This window comes from Eptesicus fuscus, chromosome 16 (genome assembly GCF_027574615.1).
Source record: "Eptesicus fuscus isolate TK198812 chromosome 16, DD_ASM_mEF_20220401, whole genome shotgun sequence".
Lineage (NCBI taxonomy): Eukaryota > Metazoa > Chordata > Mammalia > Chiroptera > Vespertilionidae > Eptesicus > Eptesicus fuscus.
In genome coordinates, this window is record NC_072488.1 from 44,436,709 (window position 1) to 44,460,056 (window position 23,348).

The 23,348-nt window shown below is 54.5% G+C and overlaps 1 protein-coding gene across 3 annotated transcripts in view; it reads right to left on the minus strand.

Moving 5' to 3' along the window:
* LOC103291427 (rab11 family-interacting protein 5) overlaps nt 1-22,571 on the minus strand; it is a 157,074-nt gene extending 134,503 nt beyond the window's left edge. For all 3 annotated transcript variants that reach the window (XM_054728477.1, XM_054728478.1, XM_008147454.3), the window contains exons 1-3: nt 21,953-22,571; nt 2,037-2,473; nt 1,210-1,906 (exon numbers count right to left, since the gene is read on the minus strand). In XM_054728477.1, the coding sequence (XP_054584452.1) occupies nt 1,210-1,906; nt 2,037-2,473; nt 21,953-22,380 (1,562 nt within the window). In that variant the 5' untranslated portion in view covers nt 22,381-22,571. The remainder of the gene's footprint in view (nt 1-1,209; nt 1,907-2,036; nt 2,474-21,952) is intronic.
* Nucleotides 22,572-23,348: the final 777 nt, after the last annotated feature.

The following is a 23,348-nucleotide window of genomic DNA, read 5'->3' on the forward strand; positions in this document are numbered from 1 at the left end:
GGACTGGGAGAGCTTCTGGATGGTGAGCACGCGGAGTTCTGGGGAGAGTGGCTGCGCTCGGACAGGGCATGGAAGTGTGGTGCCCTTTCACCATGCCATGCCCTGTGCATCTCTTCCATCGGCTGCTGCGGACAAACAAACCCGTGGCCCAGTAAGTAAAGTGTTTCTCTGAGTTCTGTGAGCTGCTCTAGCAAATTAATTGAACCCAGGGAGGCAGCTGTTGGAGCCTCCTAGCATAGCTGGCCAGTCTGAAGCACTGACTTGGGACTGGTGTCTGAAGTGGTGGGAGAGGGGCGGGTGTCCTGTAGGACTGAGCCCTTCACCTGTGGAATCGGGTGCTGCCTCTGAGGAAACAGTATCAGAGTTGAGTTGAATTGTAGGATACCCAGCTGGCGTCAGAGAATCCCTTGGATGTGTGGGGAGCCTACCCACCTCCACATTGGAACTGCATGAATAATCCTAATTGGTTTCAGAACCCTCTTAGGAGCTCTGTCCAGGGCCTGAGCTAAAGGACTCTTGCATCCCTCTTTTGGTGGGACTAGGCACCTTTAAAACGAAGTGGCCATCCTCAGACTTGCCATGCCTCAGAACCAAGAGATCCCCAGAGGGCCAGGGCCACGGGTCTCCCAGGACAGGGGGAGGTTCAGATTGCAGGGGAGCTGCCTACAGCCTCTTGCCAGGGCAGGAGAGCAATTGGAGTGGGTATATGGGGGGGGCATCAATTACTTGACTCCCCTCTTAGGGGGAAGAGATCAAGAAGAGCTGGGCAACTGAGGGAGGTCGGCTAGCTTCAGGGAGCGGGGGTGGGGGGGGAGTCTGAGGTGCAGCCCAGTCCCCACCTCTCTACCTGCCAAGGCTTCCTTACCTGGAGGCCAAAGGGCAACAGGTGGAGGTTAAGAAACAAAAATTCATACAAATGGCTTTCCTGTTTTTCTCCTGTTCCTCCCCCTCCCTCGGGGGACGGGGGTGCCATGAAGCGAGGCCACCATTGAAGAGTTCTCCTCCTCAATCCACTGGGCCCTCACACTCACTGCCTCCAAGTGCAGACAAAGAGCCTTGGCTTAGGGAGAGCCCCGCTCAACCATGCAAAGCGAGCCCCAGCAGTCTGCCCAGGCCACATCGGCAGCTCCACCCTCCCAGCCCCGGGACAAGGCTGCTAACACACCAGCACCTCCCCAACGGGCAAAGCTGGTTTTGCCAAGGACATACCTGGGTTTCTGAGTTGGTTCCTTGGCTTCCCTTAAGCCAAACCAGCTACTCTTGACCTTCTCCTCCCCGGTGGATGAATGATGGGGGGAGGCCCCGGGGGTGGGACCCCCTTTCTCCCCGAGAGAGCCGCGGCGCCCCAACTCGCTCCGACTCAGCCCCTGGTGGTGATGGTGGAAGAGGCCCATCCGGGGCTTCCGCTCCTCCTTCCGGGCTCCCTCCTTCTCCGCCACCGCCTCCGAGGAGGCCACCATGGGTGTGGCAACCTGCACTGGCTTCCCCTCTGAGAGCGGGGCCCCCTCCTCCTCTCCAGAGGGGCTGGCCTCGGGGGCCAGCGCTTTGGACTGAGTGCTCAGCTCCTGTCCAGGCACTGCCTCCGAGCTGCTGGCGCGGCGGCTGCCTCTGCCCCAGGAGTCATCTGCGGCCCGGGACCCTTCCTCAGAGGGCCGAGGAGAAACGCTGTGTAGGGAGCTGGAGGGTGGAAACGGGCCCGAGATGGAGCTGCGGTGCCGCAAGAGGCCCTGGGGCTCCTCGTTGTAAATGTGGCTTCCGTTGACACAGAGAGAGGAGCGGGTGGCGGGGTCCAGGTGGCCCTGAAGGTCGAGAAGGGCCCGGGGAGGAGCTGCTCGCATCTGGCTGGCCTCGTCGCTGTGGGTCCTTTTGTGGGTGAACAACTTGGGGGACTGTGCGGTGTCCCTGCCTGAAAAGGAAGCACACGCAGGGTTAGCACAGGGAAGGAAGCCCTGTTTCCTCACCTGGGGCCTCCCTGCTCCCCTGATGGAGAGCCCGAGCGCCACTACCCGCCTCAGCAGGGGCGGCCCCTCGCTCACCCCCGTCCGTGGACAGCCAGCTGCTGCGGCTCGGGGACCGGGTGAGGAGCTCGGCCCCGGGGCCCTGGAAGACCAGGCTCCCGCTGGCCGAGGACAGGGTGCTGTCCGAGCCCAGCGAGGTGTTGGACTGGGTCAGGGACGACTTGCGCAGCTTGTTGCGGAGGAAGAAGCCTTTGGCCTTGCCCATCTTGCTCAGGCTGCCCAGCTCGGGGTCCTCCAGGGCACTGCTGGGGAGGATGGCAGACGCGGACTCCACGTCATACTTCTTCTTGCCCTTCATCTTGTCCTTGAGCTTGCTAAAGGGGGACCGTGGCTTGTCCTTCATGGACAGGTCAAACATGCTGGCGCTCAAGTTGTTTCGAGTGAACTGGATGGTGACTTGGATCTCCCCACGTTCCTTCTCCTTCTTGCCTGGCTTGGAGTGCAGCTTGTACCACCTGTGAGAAGGGTAGGGGGACGTCGGGTAGAGCTCTGGTCACAGACACAGGGAGCCTGCCTCCCTCCCCCCGCTCCCCAGTGTCTGTCACCTTACAGGGCCCCTCCTTGCTTTGGGGCTGTGAGAGCCTCTCACCACAGACTCCTGCTCTGACACACAGGCCCTGCCTTCCAGGCCACAGGCATAGCTGAGAAACTATCCAAAACTCCTCCATGATGAAGAAAGCCACATCTGAGTAGGGGAAGGTCCGTGGTGCTGCTAGGCAGGGCAGGGGTCACCACACCATAGCTCCTCCACCCCAGCACCCTCCCTGGAGTGCCCCATCCCCCTACAACTGGAACTCTGAGGCCCGGAGGGGTGAGGCTGGGTCTGGGAAGGACTCTCATCTCCAGTCCCCTGTAACAGACAGACCTGCCCACATTCTTCCCTGTTTATATCATCTCCCCTGGCCAGCCCCAGCCAAAGCTCTGCTCTGAGCCACCAGTGAGCCCAGGAAAGAACAGCTCACCACAGGCCCTGGGCCAGGAACACTAGCACATGTACACATACACCTCACCCACTCACTGACTCGCCCCAAGACCCACCAGGAGCAGCTGTGCAAGATGGAGGAGCAAACAAGAGGGTACAAAGGGGCCGTAAGCAAGAGGCCCAGGGTTGGGAACGAGGGCTCGTATGTGTTGACAGTCTACTGTGTGTTACAACAGAGTGCAGGCTTCTCATCTCATTCCCACTTATTTACACCTCACATCCAAGCCCACGAGGTCGGAGACACGACCCCAATTTCATAGATCAGGAGGTCGAGGCTCAGGTAGTCCCTCATCCGAGAACAAGCTGCCAGAAAGGAGAGGGGAGATGAGGAGCCAGGTTTTTATCACCCCAAAGCCCAGGGGGGATGGAGCCCATGCTACAGGGGAGGGGTGTGCACAGAGCTTTTCCTTCCTCTGCTTCCCAAATCCTCCTCACCAACCGCTCAGACTCCTGGGGGAAGGCCCAAGAAGGAAGGGCTGACCCAGCTGACGCTGGCTGGCTGGCTGGCCGCACCATACAGCATCGGTGTGGAGCTCCTGGACACCTCCATGGCCCCCTTCCCACCCCACTCACCCAGGTCACACTCCTGCCCACAGGTGTGAGCGGAGAGACTGCAGAGAGACTGAACCAGAAAGGCTCTGGACGTCGGGACTCCAGGCCTAAATGAGGAGGTGGGGTGCAGCTGGAAACAGGCGTTAAGTGAAAACAGGCCCCCTTCTCACACTAGCACCCAGAATGTGTAACCTTCCCGGCACATAAGAGCTGAAATTAAAAATTCAAAGGATGTGTTCCAAGATGAACTGGAGGAAATCTCCAGAATGTAGGGTAAGGATGAAGCGACTGTTAGAGGTCAATCCAAGGAAGTCCACCCCAGATAACTGGAGAGTCAAGCAGGAGAGCAGTCGGCTCCCGAGTGTGAGGGGCTTGGGAGTCCTCTCTCCCATGCACAAAACAAGACCAAACTGAGCAAGCTGAAAACCAACAATTCACAGGGGCTCTTAGGGCAGTGAAACTATTCTGCAGGATACTATACTGACAGGTACATGTCATTATACACTTGTCATACCCACAGAATACAGAACACTAACAGAGAACCCTAATGGGAACCACAGGCTCTAATTAACAATCATGCATCAATATTGGCTCATCAGTGGTAACAAATTTAGCAAAGTGTTAATAACAGAGGAAACTGAGGGAATTTAAGGAGTATACACGTACTTTCTCTGTACTTTCCACTCATTTTTCTGTACACATAAAACTGGTCTAGCCCTGGCCAGTTTGGCTCTGTGAACCATCGGCCAGTTTGGCTCTCTGAGCATCGGCCTGCGGACCAAAAGGTCCATGGTTCGATTCCGGTCAAGGGCACCTACCTTGGTTGCAAGCTCCTCCCTGGCCCCGGTCAGGGTGCATGCAGCAGGCAACCAATTGATTGTTTCTCTCACATTGATGTTTCTCTCTGTCTTTCCCTCTCTCTTCCACTCTTTCTAAAAGATCAATGGAAAAACATCCTCGGGTGAAGATTATAAAAAAAACTGGTCTAAAAAAAATGTTATTAACAAAGAAAATAAGACAGAGAGTACATGTAGAGAACACAAAGTGGGTGAAACAATAAAAGAAAAAAATGCAAGGAAGTTTTTCTTAACTGAAGGATATGACCACCAGGACAGAGGGCCCACAAGCATGCAGCACAATGAACCAAGGAAGACCCAGCCAACGGGTATCACTGAGTGGTCTCCGAACACCAGGTATGAGAAGGGGACCCTGAGGCTCCCAAAGAGGGAGGCAGGTTCATACATCAGGAATTAGAGCAGCATCGGGTCCTCACTAGCAACACTGGGCACCATATGGACTCTTTCAAGGCCAAGCCCTAGTCACTCCCCAAACCCAGCCTAGGTCCCATTTAGGGCAGGAAGATCCTGGGAGGTGGGGCAAAAGAGAAGTGTAGGGCCTCCAGCCCCAAACCCCCCAAGCCCAACAGCTGGAATCAGCAAGCAAAACCATCCTTTGCTGGGGCACAAAGGCCGGGGCCCTCGGCCCCACTGGTCATTCTACCACGGGATTAGCCGTGGTTACCATGGGGAGGCGAGGTTGCAGGGAACTATCACTTCCAACGTTGTCTAGTTGTGTCCTGTTGGAACTTTTTATAAGGAGCGTATATTATTGTCAAAATAGGAAAAAGAAACAAGAAAACGCCTGTTTTCTCCTATCTTATCTCCTCAGTTACTAGAGCCACAGGAGGGCTCCTTCTTTGTCCCTCCCACCCCCTCCAGTGAAAGGAGGGCGTCCCAGGGTGGGGCTCAGGTCCCCTGCCCTTCCCAACCCTCTCCCCTATAAGGTCACCTTGGCTTCTCCTACTCTTCCCCAGGGAATTTGGGGTTCTCTCTGGATCCTCTTTTCAGGGAGGCCAGGAGGGAAAAGACTTGCCTCACCATTTTCTGAGTCTCCCATCCAGAGCAGAGTGAGGTTGAGAATGGTCAGCACCTGCTCTAGACCTCCAGCCACTATCACCCAGCTATCTTCCTACCAACTTACCATACTTTCCTCCGCCTTCCAGGCCAGGCCTGAACGGGCCTGCTGGCACCTGAGGTGCCCAAGGACTCGACCACAGCAGCCATTCTCCCAGGAGTGTGACCCTCGCGGGCTGAGACAGCAGCTCCTGGACAAAGGCCACATCCTTCCCTCCCACCCCTACTTCCTGCTTCCTCCTTCCTCCTGTCTGTCCACAAGGTCCCCTACAGACCCGGGCCTGCCAGGCACTGCAGCACACTGTCCAGAGGAGGCCAGGAAGCCCTGAACACTGCTGCTGTGGGCTGACGATCCCTCCGTGAAATGATGGAAATTTTCTCTTCACAGAGCCCTGCACACAGCAGGCCCCAGAGCCAACAGGCTCTGAGCATCTCATCCCTGCAGACTGAGACTCCCTCGGGGACTGAGACAACAGGGTCCAGTGGCCCAGTTCAAGTCCCACCTCCTCAAGAAGCTTTCTCACCTGCCACCATCCTGGCCACATCTGCTGTGACCACCTGGTGCTGTCATCCCCAGGTGGCCAGGATCTCCCTCGCTAAACGGTGTGCCCTGTGGATATTTATCAAGCATCCCCCCAGGCACACCGCTCCCAAGTAAAGAAGCAATGCTGGCAGTAAAGCCTGGAGATGCTACAAGCCCTCAGCTTTTCACTGCCCACCTCCCCGTCGTTGCCCCCTTGCTCTGCCCACTGCTTGCTCAGAGCTCTCATCTGGACGCATGTGGCAGCACAGCTGATGGCTCACCCTGGCTCTGCACCCTGAGTACACAGCTGGCCCCACCACTTACTGGTGTGTAACCTCCACCTACCAGGTTACTTCCCGAAGCCTCTGCTTCCCCGGCCATCCAGTGGGGATACCACCCTGTCGGGGCTGTTGAGAAGATGACACACGCAAAGCCTGGTCCTCAGGAGTGACGTTCATCAGCGCTTCTCAAACTGCAAAGTACTAAAGGGTCCCTGAGTCTTGTTCAAATGCACATCTGAGCCTGTGGGTGCAGAGGAGTCTGAGAGGCCCATGTGTGGGCAGAGGGAGACACACCATGGGGCTAGAGAATCGGCAGGGCTAGCCTCATTGTGTGCTCACTGCGTGCCAGGCTCTGGGCCTCTTTCACTATCCAACCCTTTGTCCATTCTCCCTAGTCTGTGGATGAGGAAACCAACTTAGAGAGAAGGTTTGTGACTTGCCTGAGGTCACTCAGCTAATAAGTGATAGAGTCCAAACTTGAACATGAAGATGTCTAACTCCAACCCATGACCTTAGCCTTTAAGGTAAAGCATTTCTCATCAAGCTGAATGCAAGCACTTGGGCCTCTAGACACTTTGAGAGGGCAGAGGCTGGAAAAGCGCTGGACCTACATCACAGATTCCCAAAGAGGCACAGAGATGGTATGGAGACCAGAAACCCATTCAAAGGATTGGCACAATCCTGAGAGGATAGAGCCCTGAGAGGTCACTGAGGAAACCTCGGGTTTTGCCCTGATCCCAGGCCATTAAACCTTTGTCTGAGATGAGCCTCCCCAACAGCCGCCAGGGTCCAGAATTCCTGAGGGCCCCCCGTGGGAAAGCTCTTACAGGGCCCCTGCTCAGCCACAATCTCTCCCCCACATTCCTAATGGCCGGACAAAGTTCAGCAGGTCCAGTGTGGACTTAGGGCTCAGCCTTCAGTCTTCCCCCAGGATGGACCCCCCACACACACCACAGGGGCAGAGGACAAAGATGGGATGCAAGGAGTGGGGGTCTTGTTGCCTCATCTGTTATCAAGACCATGCCCTACTTACTCCTGCTAGTGGACTCCCAGGCCAACACGCCAGCTCTCCACCCAGCTCTCCAGGCACGAAGCTGGGCTAACAGGTGCCACACAGCGTAACTGAAAAAGCCCAACACTGGGAGGGCCACCTGGGCAGATGTCAAACACAGGCAGGTGCCAGGGGTTCCTGTCAGAGCCTGGGGCGGTGGGGCTGTGACACCTGACTCATTTCCATTCCTATCAGTCCAAATTCAGCTTATGACCCAAATAATTGTGGCCCTTCCTGAGCCCCCACATGTCATTTATTTCAGGCCCCAAACCCAGGAACCATCTTTGTCTCTTTTTCCCCACACAACCCACATCATAACTTTGAACTCTTTTAGCTCTACCTGCAAATTATATCTAGAATCCAACCCCTCCCACCACGGTCACCCTAAGTGCAGTCCGCCCCCGTCTCCTGCTGGACATTGCAGTTCCCTGCTTCCCTGCCCCCGCCTTCCATGCTCCACTCAGCAAACAGCTGAGGCCGAGCACATCACACCCACTCCTCAGAGGTGGAAAGGACCTACCTTTTGTCTCCCAGCTCCCTTGACTCTCTGTGTCTCTCATCCCACACTGAACCGAACATGTTCCCACCTCAAGCCCATTGCACCTGCTTTACCTTTTGCTGAGACACGGGCCTAGATCTCAGGCCATGGTTCGCTCCCTCACTGACTCACTCATGTCAGTTCATCTGAAATTCCTCTGTCTTCCCTGAGTACCCCAACTGCAACTGTCCTTACCCTGTTTTATTTCTTGAGCATACTTAACACTACCTGACATGTGGAAGAGTAGTAGAAGAGCAGTACCCAGCTATGTGTTCATGCACATGTGCACATGAGCATGCACGCATCCCACATGGTAAAATGATATATTATGCACAGCCATTTAATATCTGTCTTCCCCTGCTCTACAGGCAGCAACTTTATTCTGCTCACCTCTGCTTCCCAGCACTTAAAATAGTGGACACTCAAACTTCTGTTCAATGAACTAACAAATGAATCCGTGAATTGACTTAGGAACTTGTTTGTTCACAACTGAATGACTGTGTAATGTTTCTATTACAAATACCTGGGTCTTACCCATGACACCAGGTTCCCAAAGAGCGAAGAGGGGGCTCCCTACCCACCATCCCCAAACAGGAGCCTCATGAAGAAGTGGCCACAGAGCCAGGCTTCAAGGGGACAGTTCCCAAAGGGGACCTTCTTTAACCCAAGACCCTCCTCCCCATCCCTGAGCTAATATTCTCACTAACTTCCTTAGGAGAGGAGGTGCCAACCGGATTTGGGAAGTGCCCAGACTTGTGAATGACAGTGGCTGTTGATCCCACTCTAGCCCATCACTAGGCCACTGGTCTTCTCACCTTGAACAACTTCTCCTCTCACTCAGCACCTGTGTGTGCCAGGCACTATACTAACCACTCAACACAACAAATTACATCCCTCTAATCCTCTTAACAGCCCTCTTGAGGTGGGTGTGGGAGGCTGACCCTAGAGTGGCTACCAGCATAGACTTTGGAGCCAGGCTGCCTAGTTTAACCTTTTGCACTCAGACGTCGAGTGTGACGGTTATTGAATGTATCAATAATGTGAAATATTAAAAAATCCAAATAAATAAGTTTGTATGAAAAGAAACTCCAGTTTTTTATTCTACTGCCGCGCTTTGTAAAATCTGGGGTATTTAAAAAATTAAATCCCGAGTAGAATAAAGGAATCGAGAAAAAAGCAAGAGAGTGCAAAGGGTTAAGCCCCAGCCCCAGGACTTACAGCTTCGTGACTTTGGGCAGATCACCGAATCTATGCCTCAGTTTCCACACCTATGGGGGTAATGGAAGTCTATTCCCCTCACAAAACTCTACAAGGAGTAAGTGGATTATGTGTGAAACATTCAAAGAATAGGGCCGGGCACATGGGAAACGCCACACAAGTGTCAGCGCTTCTGTTTTTGCAGATGCCGACACAGGGGCACAGAGAAGTCTGCTGGGTTAAGTCACACACTTATTTTCAGTAAGTAGGAGAGCCAGGATTTGAACTCAGGCTCCCTCTCTCCAGAGCCTCGATCTTGATCGCTGCACTAGACTGCCTCCCTCTGCAAGTTACACACACACACACACACACACACACACACACACACACACACACTGCAGGCCCAGAAACCCATGTCCCTGCCCAACCACAGAATCTTATTTCTCCAAAGCAAAGGGTATGTTTTAGATGAGAGAAAAATTACATCTTTATTTCCCCTCATCTCTAACTGAAATTGAGCATCTCTTCCATGATGAATTTTTCCAACAGTAGTAATCGAGTAGCAGTACCTATGAGTGTGCCACCAGGAGAAACCAGGTATTTTCACATCACGTTACAGATGTAACAAAATATTGTCTATACTCATCTTTACTTTGAACTTCAAAAGGTATTAGTCCTCCCATTGGATCACATTGTTTAACCCAGTAATAAAGCCCATGTTACTTTAGCAAATGTTCTAATTACTGATAAATGTGCTTCAATATCACCGGTGTACTCAGTAATCCTATGGGTTTGAAGATCTTGTTCGGAGAAGAGGTCCATGGCACAAAAAGGGCTAAGAGCACCTGCTCTAGGAGGGAGGGCACAACGGCAGCAGAAGGCAGGTCTCTGCCTTCCTGCCTCAGTGCGCGGCACCCGGGCTGGGCCTCAGGGCAGAGGACAGCACTGCTCCCAGATTCCACTCGGAGCTAGGAGGGCCTGGCGACGGGCAAGAAGCTAGCCAGCGGCTCTGAGACTCCCCGGCGTCACGCTACAGTGCTCAGCCTGACCCTCACCGCCCTGCATGCCAATGAAGGTGACTCCAAAGGAACAAAAACAGCCAAGTGCACCTGCTAACCGGGGCTTGTTTTGATCATGACCCCAATACCACAATCTCCAACTTCCCCAGGTTGGTCCCCACCTGAGTCCACCTGCTACAGCTGCAACCCACCAGGCCTGCAGCTTCTCTTTTCTGGCTATGGCTGCAGTCCCGGCCTCTTGGGAGACTGGCCTTACCTCAGGGTGATGAGAAGCTACCACCATGCTGGGGATGAGGGCCTGCAAAGCTGAAAAATGCAGAACTGAACCCACCCCTGAGGCAAAGGAAGCCAGCAGGCCCTTAGCAAAGATAATTGTGCTGCCCTGATGCACCGGCTGAAAAATCTTCAAGACGGGAAAGTGAGGAGCCAAAGTGGAGGAGGAAGAAATCCTGGTGGGTTTCCTTTCCGCCTCCCTCTCCACCTCTAGCTTCCCTGGAGAGCTAGTACAAATGGGGGCTTTGGGGTTCAGAGGGGAACACAGGGACTCAAAAAGTAAATGTTAGGGAAAACTATAGGAGAAAACACCAAAATGTCTCTCTGTCCATAACAGTGTCTGCCCAGATTTCTAGGCCAGGCCAGCACTGGCCATTTCAGGAGATGCTGCATAGATTAAACCATCTGCCCTCAAAAGACCTGCAGTCTTCAGAGTCATGCACCCTGGCCCCTCCCTGGGCTCATGAGGCCCCGCAGTCTCTGCTTTGGCAGGAAACTCCTGCCATATAAATGACAGTATCATGCCCCCTCTCTTAGGGCGGCCGTGCTTTTGATTTGAAAGCCATCACTAAAATAATGACCAAAAAATGTCACTCGTGCTATTCTGGCCGCCATTTGTATGCAGAGTGACCAAATAGTGGGAAGGGAAAGCTCTTCCTTATGCCCGTTTCTGACAGACAGAAGAAAAGGCAGAAGCGGAGACCTGGGTGCGATCATCATCAATGGCACTAAAACCACTGGGAGGAAGGGTGATGGAGAACTTCATAATGGCTGGGTCGGACGAACAGCCCAGAACCCACCGCTTCACGTGGGAGGCCATGCAGCAGAGTCAGCCACCCCACAGAAAGGACTTCTGCCGGGAGGTGGGACCCGGGAAACAGGCCTTCCAGACCTCGAGCTCGGGGCTGGAGAATGAGGGGAATCGGAGAAGAGCATCATCAGGAGCCCTTCCGCCAGGGCACAGTGTGGATCTTCTCCCGGCTCCTCCACCAGGGAAGGGCTGAAACGAAGAGGGGGGGACTGTTATACTGGGCGACCTAACACCAGGCACAGTTTGGGAGCCCATTGGGATCCTGATTCAACAAACTACCTATGAAGAGAGAGTGCTGATATCGGGGAAATTTGAATATGGACTGGATATTGGATGGTTATTGAGGAGCTGTTGATTTTGTTTGTGTGATAATGGTATTATGGGTGTGTATTTTTAAAGCCCCTGAATCTTTTGGAGATGGTTGAAAACACGTATTAAAGCAATTAGGGAGCACTGACTTATTTATCCTCTCCTCTGAGCTCACCTGGGACTAAGAGTGGGTTTATATCAGACCCCTGAGGAGCTAAGGCGGGTAGCCTTGGGCCAAGACACAGGCTTTGTTCTCCTTGTCCTGTGACTGAGCCCAGCTCCTGGTCTTGTCCTGAGCCTTGTGCCTGTGCTGTGCTAACCACCTATTCACGGCTGGGGATCCTGACCCCATCAGGGATCCTGACCCCAACAGGGATCCTGACCCCATCCTGGCACTCACAATGTCTTAGAGCAGTGGTTCTCAACCTTTCTAATGCCGCGACCCTTTAATACAGTTCCTCATGTGGTGGTGACCCCCAACCATAAAATTATTTTCGTTGCTACTTCATAACTGTAATTGTGCTACTGTTATGAATCGTAATGTAACTATCTGTGTTTTCCCATGGTCTTAGGCGACCCTGCTAGTCGCGACCCACAGGTTGAGAACCGCTAGCAGGGTCGCCTAAGACCATCGGAAAACACAGATATTTACATTATGATTCATAACAGTAGCAAAATTACAGTTATGAAGTAGCAACGAAAATAATGTTATGGTTGGGGGTCACCACCACATGAGGAACTGTATTAAAGGGCCGCGGCATTAGAAAGGTTGAGAACCACTGTCTTAGAGGCACAGGTAACTAACTCGCCAGTGAAATCTCATCCAACCAGGAGGCCTCAGCCAGGCCTCCGCTCAAAACATTTCCCAAGAATGTGCCAGGAACAAGGAACAAGTAATGGGTGCCCTCCAGAAGCGTACATCGTGTTGAGGAAATAAAATAGTCACATAAATAAAGGCAGAAGGTGATCGACACCACAAAAATGCACAAACAAACTGCACAGGAAGGTTAAAGGGGAGTAGTAAGATGATTTCAGGAGAGCTGGGGAATGACGTGGCATTATACCGGGCCTTGAACGATGGGTAGGAAGGAGGCAAGGACAGGGCTAGGGAGACATTCCAGGTGTAAGGAACAAAATATGCAGATGCCCAGGCTGGCGGGGAAAGTCAGACAGGAAGGCGCTTTGGGGCAGACAGGAGACTGCCACAAACATGCTGAAGAGCTGTGACTTCACTCTGGCCCCGAAGAGCACTACAGGGTACGAAACAAGGACAGGACATGGAAGCTGGGCTGTAGGGCAGCGAGGGGCAGCAGGGAAAGGGACGGCGGAGAGGTGAGGCAAGGGAGTCTGGCTGGAAGCCGGCACAACGTAGGGTGGGGGCCATGGCTGGGCTGACCCCAGCAAATCCTTACGCCTTAGCAGTTATTTCTCATCATAAATGAATAAACTGACATTCTAGTTTATAAAAAGACAGCAGTGGCTATCTATATTAACAGTCCAGAGCAGAGGTAAAAAAAAAAAAAAAAAAAAAGAAGAAGAAGAAAGAAAAAAACCCTAAACTAGGACAGGAGCAATAGGGAAGGTGGGAGGGGCCACTCTGGCAGAGACACTCCACCCCGCAGGCTCCCCACTTACTGACAGCAGGGACTGTTACCCACCTTTATCCCCCACAACCTAGGCCCTGATACATGGCACACTTTCTAATACCTGCTGGATAAAGGAGATGGAATCCATAGGGCTCAGCTAGTCCCAAAATGAACGGAAGAAAACGATTATTTTAAGGGCATAGTGGGAAGACCCCAGTGGGTTGGAAGACAGGAGACCTGGGGTCCCGTCCTGAATCTGACTTACTAAGTGGCTTCAATCCAGCCATTTCACCTCTGTAAAAGGGATGATAAAATAAGCAGGTCAGAGCAGGGAGAAGTGCCAACTAAAACTGTTATTACTCAGAGTTTGGAGAGACGCTGGAAAACCTTTCCCCAGAGTCTCCCCATCCAGATACCTTCCCTCCTCTCCAAGTGCCCCATGAGCAGTCGTCCTTCCACACCATCAGACAGGAGAAGTGCGGGTGGCAGGCCAATCCCCTCTGGCTCCCCACACCCACAACCTCACCCACCCTTTGATTTGGTGTCTACAGTAGAACTGCAAGCCTGACACAACCATAGGACAGGATATCGCCTCTTATCAGGCCAGATGGTGATTCTCATCGCCCACCCTGGCATCCTGCCTGGCACCGACAGCCCCAGAGCCCAGAGCCAGTCCCTGTCGCCAGAATCATCACTTTATTAGTTGCCTCTGTCTCCGTGGCCGTGTCTTACTCAGCTCCCTGCAGACCCAGCCAGGTCCGCCTCCCTCCCTCCTGGGCACAAACATCTTGGCTAATACTCCTCTCCTCATCCCTCCTGCTGCTGGAGGCTCCAAAGGTCTGTCACCATCAGCCGCCTCAGACATGGCCGTGACCGCACTCACCCAGCAAGAAAAAAAAAAGGCTATAAAAATGCCTGGAGACCAGTCTAGCCAGCACAGATAGCAACAGAAAATATGTATGACCAAAAGCACGATGCAGGGGAAAAAGCACTGGGCTTGGAGGTCAGAAACCTGGCTGCCACTAATGAGTCATGTGACCTAGAACAGTCATTCTACCTCCTGACACCCCAGTCTCCGCATCTGTAAAATGGGGGTCACCCTGCCTGCCTTCAGGAAAGAACAAAATGAGGTGATGCTGAGAAAGCACTCTGAAAACTAGGGCAAACCACACATGAAGACTTGGGACTTATTGTCTTTGGGGCCTTTTACAGGCTGTCATGAGCCCGATGGGAGGGAGGTGGCCCAGGTCCAACCATCGAGATCTGCCCAGGAGGAATGGAAGAACCAACAAGACCACCTCTCCCAGGGGGTCTTTGGCAGAAAGGAGAACAAAAGTTCTATTTAACCACACCCTCCTCCCCAGTTTGCTCCTAACCCCATATTCACCCTAAAAAAAAGAGTCTTGGGTCATGGAGGTCAAACCTAAGTAGTGCCCATCCCCTCTGCCAAGGTCTCAGTTCAGATTCACTACAGGCAGAAACAAACAATAAACATCCCGTCACAGAGAAGACAGGCTGACACAGGTAGAGGCCTGTGTGTGGAGAATGTTGCATTTGTACAAACAAAAATGATGATGAGAAGAAAATACATAATGTATTGGCTTTTAAATGCATGGAATAACTTTGGAAGTAACTGGTAATGTTGGTTGCCTCTGAAGAGAGGAGCTGGGTGACTCAAAGTTGGGACAAGGGAGATTTTTCATCATGTAGCCTCTCCACCTTTAGAATTTGAACCAGGTGAACTACTTTAAAATAAGTAAGAAGTAAAGGCCGTTTTGCTGGGAAAGGCATATATAGGAAGCTAAGCTTGGTTCCCTTCCACTCCCTACCACATTCACCTCCCTTCCAGAGGGGCAGTCTCCCTCTCAGAAATTTGCCCAGCCCCCCACAGCCTTACCTGTAATTCAAAGTACCACCTCCCCCAGGAGCCCACCCTGATCACTCTAACCCTGGGGAGTTTGCCCTTCTTCTAATCATTTCCTTCTCTCACACTTTTTATTTGCTGCTTTGTAGGTTAATTATCCTTCCTGTGTAAGTCTTGTCTCAAACGTATTTTCACCCTTTTAGGGAAAGAGCTATACATTTTCTCTCTCTTGTTTTCTCCAAAGCCCTGACCCAGGCATAGTCATTGCCTGTCATTGCTTCCTAGATGTCAAACAAAAGGAAGAAGAAGCAAAAAAAAAACACTAAAAAAGCAAACGAGCCCTGGCTGGCTGGGTGATTCAGTCGGTTGCAGCAGCATCCCGTGCACCAAAAGGTTTCGGGTTCTAGCCCAGCCCCCTGGTCGGGGCATGTACAGGAGGCAACCAATCGATGTTTTTCTCTCACATCGATGATTCTCTCTCTCTCCTTCCTCTCTCTCTAAAATTAATAAAAATATATCTTTGGGTGGGGATTTAAGAAAAGAAAAAAGCAAGCAACTGCATCTGCATTGCTATAGGGGGAGGAACCAGATGGCTCGGGAGCATTCTGTCCCAGTGGAACAAGCATGTGATGTATCGGGAAAGGTCAGGAAGTCTTGTCTCTGCTGATGCTCCTAGGCCCTGATCTACTACATAAGCCAAGGGGAGCAAACCTCCTTGAGGTGGGGGGACAGTACATAGTACCAGGGCGCAGGCCGAGTTTCGCAGGCCTCCCACATCTCCTGAGACACACCTGGTGGCAGTGATACCTTCCTTCCCAAAGTGCCAGGCGACACCCCATCCCAAGACAGACACAGAAACACAGACTAAACATGCTTATCCCAGTCAGCCAAGGCCTCACACTGGAGAAGCAGGTTATGCTTACAGAGCCCCCAAGCCTAACCCAAGGTCTGCTTTGAAGAGGAGAGAGGAACCCTCGGAGGACAGATGCTGAGCACCTGGGCCCACGCTGAGCTGACCCGTGGGAGCCATGGAAGAAAACTGAGATGGGCGGTATGGCACGGTGGTGAAAAACACAGAACGTGAAGCCAGCCAGGCACCTGAGCCTAACTCCTGGCTCTACCCTGAACTGAGTGCCTTTAGAGAAGCCACCTGGCCTCTCTGTTCCCCATCTGTTAAACACGGTAACCGTGCCTGTATCTCTAGAGGCTGCTGTGAGCTAACTTAAGTTCTTAGAACAGTGGCAGCACCTAGAAAGGGCTTAATGGACGACACACCAGGCCAAGGAGGCAACAATCATGCCCTGAGACAGAGTGCCACATGCTGTTGTGTGGGAATGCGGAGGAGGTGGGGTGGCCCGCCTGACGGTCTGTGGTGTGTGTCCCCTCCTGGAGGAGGCCTTCCCTTGGCTCCGTCTGCTCTGAACATCTCCAGTGCTCCTTGCCTCGGCGCCAAATACCTGGCTGTGGTCCTTCCTCCAAATGTGGGGGGTCCACCCTCCTAACAAGACCTCCAGGCATGCAGGCTGGGGTGTCCATATCCCTGTGGCCCCTCTCGGCCTCTGCCCAGGCACTCCAGAAAGGCCTCTGGATTAGACTGCCCACCAGGTCCATAGATAAGCCTCAAGGCTCCCACTCCCATCCCAGCTGAAATGGCTCCTCTAAAACCTCATAGGCACTTCCACAGAAAATGCCTTGGGATGCACACAGGGCCCCAAATGCCTTCTCTTCTGGTGCCAGGGCCTAACAGGAGCCACACAGAGCCCCACCCTTCTAGCTCTGACATTAGAATTCCAGGATTAAGGGCTGTGCTTCTCTTCCCCACACCTAGGTCAGCTGAAGGTCAAAGTGGCCAGAGACAAAGCCCCTCCCTATGGAGCTCCTTTGAAATGTTGCCTTCTGGGAACTGAACTTTCGGGGTCCCCGCTTGTTTACTGCTCAATGGTGTGAGGGCTGGGCCAGCCCCACACTCTGGGCCTCAGACGGACCTGCCACGCCCAGCTCTCCTGTCTGGTGGCCATCATTCCTGAGGAAGAAAGAACCTAAGGAGGTCTCAGCCAGCTCAGGAAGAAGCAAAGTGACCAGACTTATCGCAGACAGGGCCGACCGTCCACACTGTGGACTTACTTTTATTACTTGGCTGTGGGGAAGGGAAAAGCTGCTTCTTCTTCTTTCTTTTTTTTTTAATCTTCATGGAGGATATGTTTTTTAAATTGGTTTTAGAAAGAGAAAGGGAGAGAGAGAGAGAGAACAAGAGAAACAGATGTGAGAGAGAAACATCCATCAGCTGCCTCTTATGCTATCCCAACTAGGGACAGAACCCACAACCTAGGTGTGTGCCCTGATCAAGAATCGAACCCGCAACCTTTTGGTGCATGGGACAACACTCCAACCAAATGAGCCACCTGGCCAGGACAGGGCAGAGCTTCTTCATGATCACATCATTCTGCAAAGGACAAGAAGAAAAGGAGTACTGATTCCCAGAGAATACACAGATCCCCCCTCATTGTGTTAATCATCTGTCCCTGAGCAGGGTCGGGAGGGCAGGGGAAACATCTGGACAAGGCAAGAGCGTCATAACACTAGGAGGCAGCAATAATAAATGCACTGGGCAGCCCCCAGCACAGGAAAAGGACAGCCCTCCAGGTCACTTGGGATGGCGCCTCTGCTAAGTTGTGCCTGTCCCTGGCTGCCCACAGGAGGGGAGAACAGGGCAGAGATGGGTCCCACCCAGTGCCAGATGTAAGGGAAGGGAAAGCTGCTGTGCCAGCCTGCAGGAGCCGCCCAGTCTGACAGGGGACTCACTTCCTAGCCCTCCCCACTCCCCCAGACACTGCTGCTCAAGCAACCCCCCATAAAAACTGCCCCATAACTAAGGGAGATGGAGCCTCCTGTGTCCTAATAACTGGCTTCTAAGTACAGCCACACCCTTCCCTGGCAGCCAAAGCCGACTTCCCAGGCAGTCCCACAGGCCTCCAACTCCAGGTCTGGGGCTGGAACAGGAGCCAAGGAAGCCAAGGACGCTTGTGGCTTCAGCTGCTTCCTGAGGAGCAGTCACATCTGGAGAGAAGGCAGTGGGGTCATGTGCCATCTGCCCACAACAGTATTCTGCCTGGCATCTGGAGGCTAAGGGATAGGCAGGTGCCCTCAAAGACCACCCAACCTTAGGCCAGCAGCCTGCATTTTCGTTAGGGTGCCTCTCCCAGTGCCCCTACACCCACCCTCAAGAGATCTCAGGCCAGAAGGCTCTGGTCTCAGACCTAAGTCCTCCTCGGCCACAGTCTGAAAACCAATGCCTCTGTCTGACCAGAGCTGACAGGGCCTCTTAGGGGCCACAGTTAGCAGCCTGTACATGGTCACAACAGCTTTACTCTTACGAATGAAGAAAGAAAAACTGGTCCCAGCCCAAATCGGGCCCACCGCCTCAACTTTCCCATGGGGCCAGGCCCTAACCACCAGGCTCCAATTTTATCAGGAGCTCTCATACTTCTGCACGTACCCTGTCATCCACAGTCTTTCCTAGGTTCTAAGTCCTATATTGTCTAACCACTGATCCAACAAGCCCAGGACAGGGGCTCTTTTTTATTATTATTTTTTTAAAAAGAGGAAGAGAGAGAGAGAAAGAAAGAAAGAGAAACACTGATTGGTTGCCTCCCACATGCACCCCAACCAGTGATCGAACCCACAACCAGGGTATGTGCCCTGACGGGGAATTAAACCCGCCACCTTTTGGTGTATGGGATGACACTCCAACGGAGCCGCACAGCAGGGGTTCTTTAAGGCAGGACCACACAGAGCACCCACTGGAGTGCACTGGGAAGGGTGCGGAAGGCAAAAGCCAGAAAGGAAATAATTGGGAAGCATCTCAGGATTTTCAGAACCATGACTCACGTGTGGCTTTACTAAGGGGAAAGGGTTATAACCAATCTCCTTGTGTATTACGTTAAATTTTGTTTTAATAATTTAATTATTTGGAAAGTCTCCAGTGAAATCCCTCACCTCAAAGAATATCCCACTGACAAAGGATCTTTGGGGGCTGATGAGGTGTCTAGCACTCCGTCCACCACCATCTTCACCATCATCACACAAAGCAGGGCCCTGAGAGTAACCCCAACACTAATATTTTGAAAGCTTGCTATGGTTAGATGCTATCTCATTTATGTCATGGCCTTTGTAGAAATGAGGAAACAGGTTAAGTAACTTGCCTGCTAGGAAGTCACAGAACTGGGAGTGAAAGCCCAGTCTCCAGGTTCTTAAACCCTGTGCTGTCCTGCCTTTCCGAAAAGGTACAGGCAGCTCCCAGGAAGGCTGCTGGGAAGAGAGCTGCAGGCTGATCCAAGCCTGGCTTCAAGACTGCAGGCCCCAAGCCAGCCCTAGTTCTCCAACCTCTATCAGTAAAGAGAATGGTGGAGGGCTGCGAAGGGCCAGCCAATTTTATAAGGAGCTCTCATACTTCCGCATGTACCCTGCCATCCAGTCTTTCCTAGCCTCTAAGTCCTATATTGTCTTCCCCATCACATGAGAGGCTCTTCGAGGGCAGGGGATGTCTCTCAGATCAAAGCTGCCAGACATTGTGCACCAACCATGTCCAGGAGCTGCACCAGATACTTTTAATTGCATCCTCATTTCACTTCTTACATCAACCCTGTGCAAGTGCTAATTAGCCCCATTTGACAGATGAGAAAACTAAGGCACCAAGAGTTTACCTCACTAGCCAGAAGCTGGCAGGTCTGGGACTGGAATCTGGGCTATGCCATTCTACAGGCTCCTCCTCTTAACCATGAGGCTGCCCTTTCCCAGCCTGGTCCTGTCTTGGCGACACAGGGCTACCATCGGCCCTCCTTGAGACCACCACATCTAATTTCTGAAGTTAAAGTGTGCTACTATTCTTTTCCATCGTTATCCAAAACTGAGGAGGGTAAACCCTCCTCCTCTCCATCTTGCCCTCTGCCCAATGGGCAATGTGCAGACTCACTGTCTTAGCGGCCCACACCAGAGTGCTCCAGGGAAGGCCACCAGGAATAGCCAGTAGAGCCAGAGGAGGGAGGTGGGGACCGGAGTGGGGGCAGCAGTCCTCACCTTCTGTTGGTGGGCATGCTGTGAGGTCCAGTGGACTAGGAGATTAGGCCAGTTTCACAGACTTTTCCTCTGCCCACCACAAGAGTCCGTCTCCTCCCTGCCTCCTCCAGGTTCTATAAATAATCCAGGTCAATACATCTGAGGAAAGGCAGCGGGTTGGGTTCGGAAAGATCCTGGTGCAAAGAGGACTTTTATAAAGTCAATTAAGGCTCCCATTCAGATCAAGGGGTAGCAAATCAAATTCTCCAAGGGGAACTGTCCTTGGGTGAAACAGGCCCACCTGGGCCTAAGGCATAAACAGCTCAGCTGAGTCAGATCCACAGCCCAAGAAGAAAGCAAGGGCAGGAACTGGGGGAGGTGTGTGTGTGGTGGGGGGGGGGGGTATCAAAGGCCCCTCCCCAAGTCACTGACCTCACAGAAGCCCTCCCTATAAGCCTAGAGACTTCTGTGTGTCCCCCCCCCGATGACCAGCCTGGTGAGATTAGCTGTGAGGTGGAGGTTGAAGGACTAAGAAATAAAGGAACGGAAAAAATTGGGGGACAGGAGCCTCTCCAGAAAAAAGAAAGAGCGAAGAGATCCAGGGGAGAGTTTTCAGCCCCACCCCCACCCCCTTAGGCTCCCTAGGCCAGGAAGGAGGGAGAGGACAGAAAAAGTGAGGAAAAAAGAAAACAAACCAAGGGCCAGGCTATGCCACATGATCCCACACACAGCAACCAAACAGCAAGTCATGAGGGAAGGAGAGAAGGCCAGGGGAGGGGACCCGGAGCCAGGTCAGACCTGCAGGGAACCCGCCCTGTGCTTCCCACCCCAGGCCACTAGGAGCCATGAAGACCCTTCCCTGCCCACACTTGGAAAAAATGTTCAAGGTCAGATCCTTTTCTAGCCAACTCCTGCCTTCATTTGGGTCTGCACCAGGCTCGTCAGTCTCCTCCAGCAAGCCTTCCTACAGTTACTCCGTTGGATGCCATTCCACTCGGGCAAACCTTCCCAGCACCATGGCACACCCCTGCCCTCATCCCCTTATCCTCCCCGTCCCGGACCCAGGAGGCCCAGGGGAGGTGTCGCCCCAGTGGATGAGTGATCCACAGCAGGTTGCCAGCCCCGGGGACGGGCCTCCAGATGCTGCCCACACCCAAAATAGGAAATGAGGCTCCCAGTCTGAAGCCTTGATCTTCACACAGGGAAGGTTAAACGCTGCCAAAATAAATGACAAAAAAAACCCACTGGCCCTTCTAGGTGGAAGTGACTGGGAGATTATCCCCAGAGTGCTTGAATCACACTGCTGTTTCCACCGCAGGGGCCTGAAGGCTGATTAAAGCGTTTCCTCGCTTTCTGTAGAGGAACTCTTGTGTTTAGGCCAGGGACACAGAGGGACAGGGTCTGGGGGGGGGGGGGGGGGGTCTCTAGGTGGCAAAGGACATCCCAGCTCCAGACAAGAAGCAGATACCCTCGCAGTTTCTAGGTCTGGGGGGTGGGGAGGGGGGCACCTGGAGGACAACACTGCCCCTTCCTGCCCCCACAGGGTGCGGCAGCACCTCTCCGTTCCCCTGAGGGCCTGGCTTGGGTCAGGTGCCTGCAGTTCTCCTCCCCTTCCAGGAAAGGGAGACCAGCCCGGAGGCCCTAAGAATCGCCTCGAGATTTTCCTTCTTGAGGTTCCCACAGTCCAAGAGCCTCTGGATCCCACTCCTAAGGTTACTGGACAATTGACAAGGAACGCTAGGCCACCGTTCACACCTCCCGGGGCCTCCCAAGGCCCACCAGCAGCCAAGCCCAGCGCACGTTTAGGAATGGGTAGCGGGGGGGCCCCCCTCGAAATGCTTAGAACCAACGGGTCGGTTTACGCCCTTGAGCGCGAGGCAGAGGGCGCAGCAACCCGGCCGCGGTTCGGGGTCCTGCTCTCCCCCCCGCCCCGCCCCCCGAGGCCTCGAACCGTCTGCGCCCCCCGCGCCCCTCGCTCACTGTGTGTGCTGGGCGCGGCCTGCGCCGAAGACCTCGTCCAGCGCCACCGTGGCCTGGCCCAGGAACTTGTCGACGCCGATGAGCGAGCGGTGCATGGTGGTGAGCACCAGCTCGCAGGCGGCGGAGCCCGCGGCCCAGGGCGCCGGGCCGGCGTCGGCCTCCTGCGCCCGCAGCAGGCCGTCCAGGGCGCCGGGCGGCAGCTCGAAGGAGCACTCCTCGCGCCACTCGGGGCAGCCCGGGGTCTTCTCCACCACCGACGTGCTGTACTTCTCGCGGCCCACCTGGATCACCGTGTACGCGTCGCTGGTGCTGCCCGCGCCCGAGCTCTTGCCCCGCAGCCCGCGGGCCCGCAGCACGGTCACCTGGACGTGCGTGGGGAGCCAGCGAGAGGGCCCCGCCGCGGGCTCGGCGCCCTGCATCAGGGCCATGGCAGCAGAAGCGGCGGCGGGCGAGGCTGGCCCCGCCCGGCGGGACCGCCGGGACTAAGCGGTAGACTGGGCAGCGGCGGGGGCTGTCAGGAGCCGGCTCGGAGCGCCGCCGCCGCCCGCTCTCCCGGCCGCCGCCGCTGCGGGATGGGCTGAGCCCAAACGGCCGCCGCCTCCCGCCGCCCCACCGCCCCGGCCGCCCGCCGCGCCGCGACGTCAGCGCCCCGCTGTCAGCGCCCCGCCCCTCGCCCCGCCCCGCGGTCCGCGGTCAGCCCCGCGCGGCGGTGCGGCGGTGCGGCAGTGCTGCGGAGGCGCCGGCCCCGCGTCCGCGAGGAGGCCGCCGCAGACTCGCGTGCGCGCGGAGCTGGAGGGGCCGCGGGGCGCGCGGCCTCCGCAGAGAGGGGGCGGGGCTCCGGCAGGCCCCGCCCCTGACTGGGGGGCACAGGCTCCGCCCCGCCGGCTCGGGGCCAGCGCGCGACACCCTCGGCCGGTTCTGAAATGCCCGCTTCGCGTCTCCCGGCCAATCCCACACCTTCCCTCGGGAGGTCCTAGTTCTCGCCAAAAAACTGCCCCGGCACGCCCCTCTCCTCTGGGGAGGACCATCCCTCGGCGCAGGCTGGTGCGGGCGATGCGAGACCGGCTGCCCTTCTCATCTTGAGCCGCGCTCCCCCTCCTCCAGCCCGCCTTTGCCCGGGGAGATCCCCGGCTGAAACTAGGAGCAATTCCCGCTGCTCCACGTGACGGTCCCCGCTTCGGTGACCTGAAGCAGGTGAGCTGCCGCTGCCTCCAACCTCCCTGCGGGAGGGGGCCGTGGATGCGGCGCGAAAGGCCGGAGAGCTGGGCTCGCCCTCGGCGGACACTGCCGCCGAGGACAGGGTGATGAATAAATGAGGAACCACATCAATATTTAAGGGTTCGCTCAGAGCGCTGGAGCTCAGCCGTCACGAGTTGGGGGAAATTATAGGCTCCTG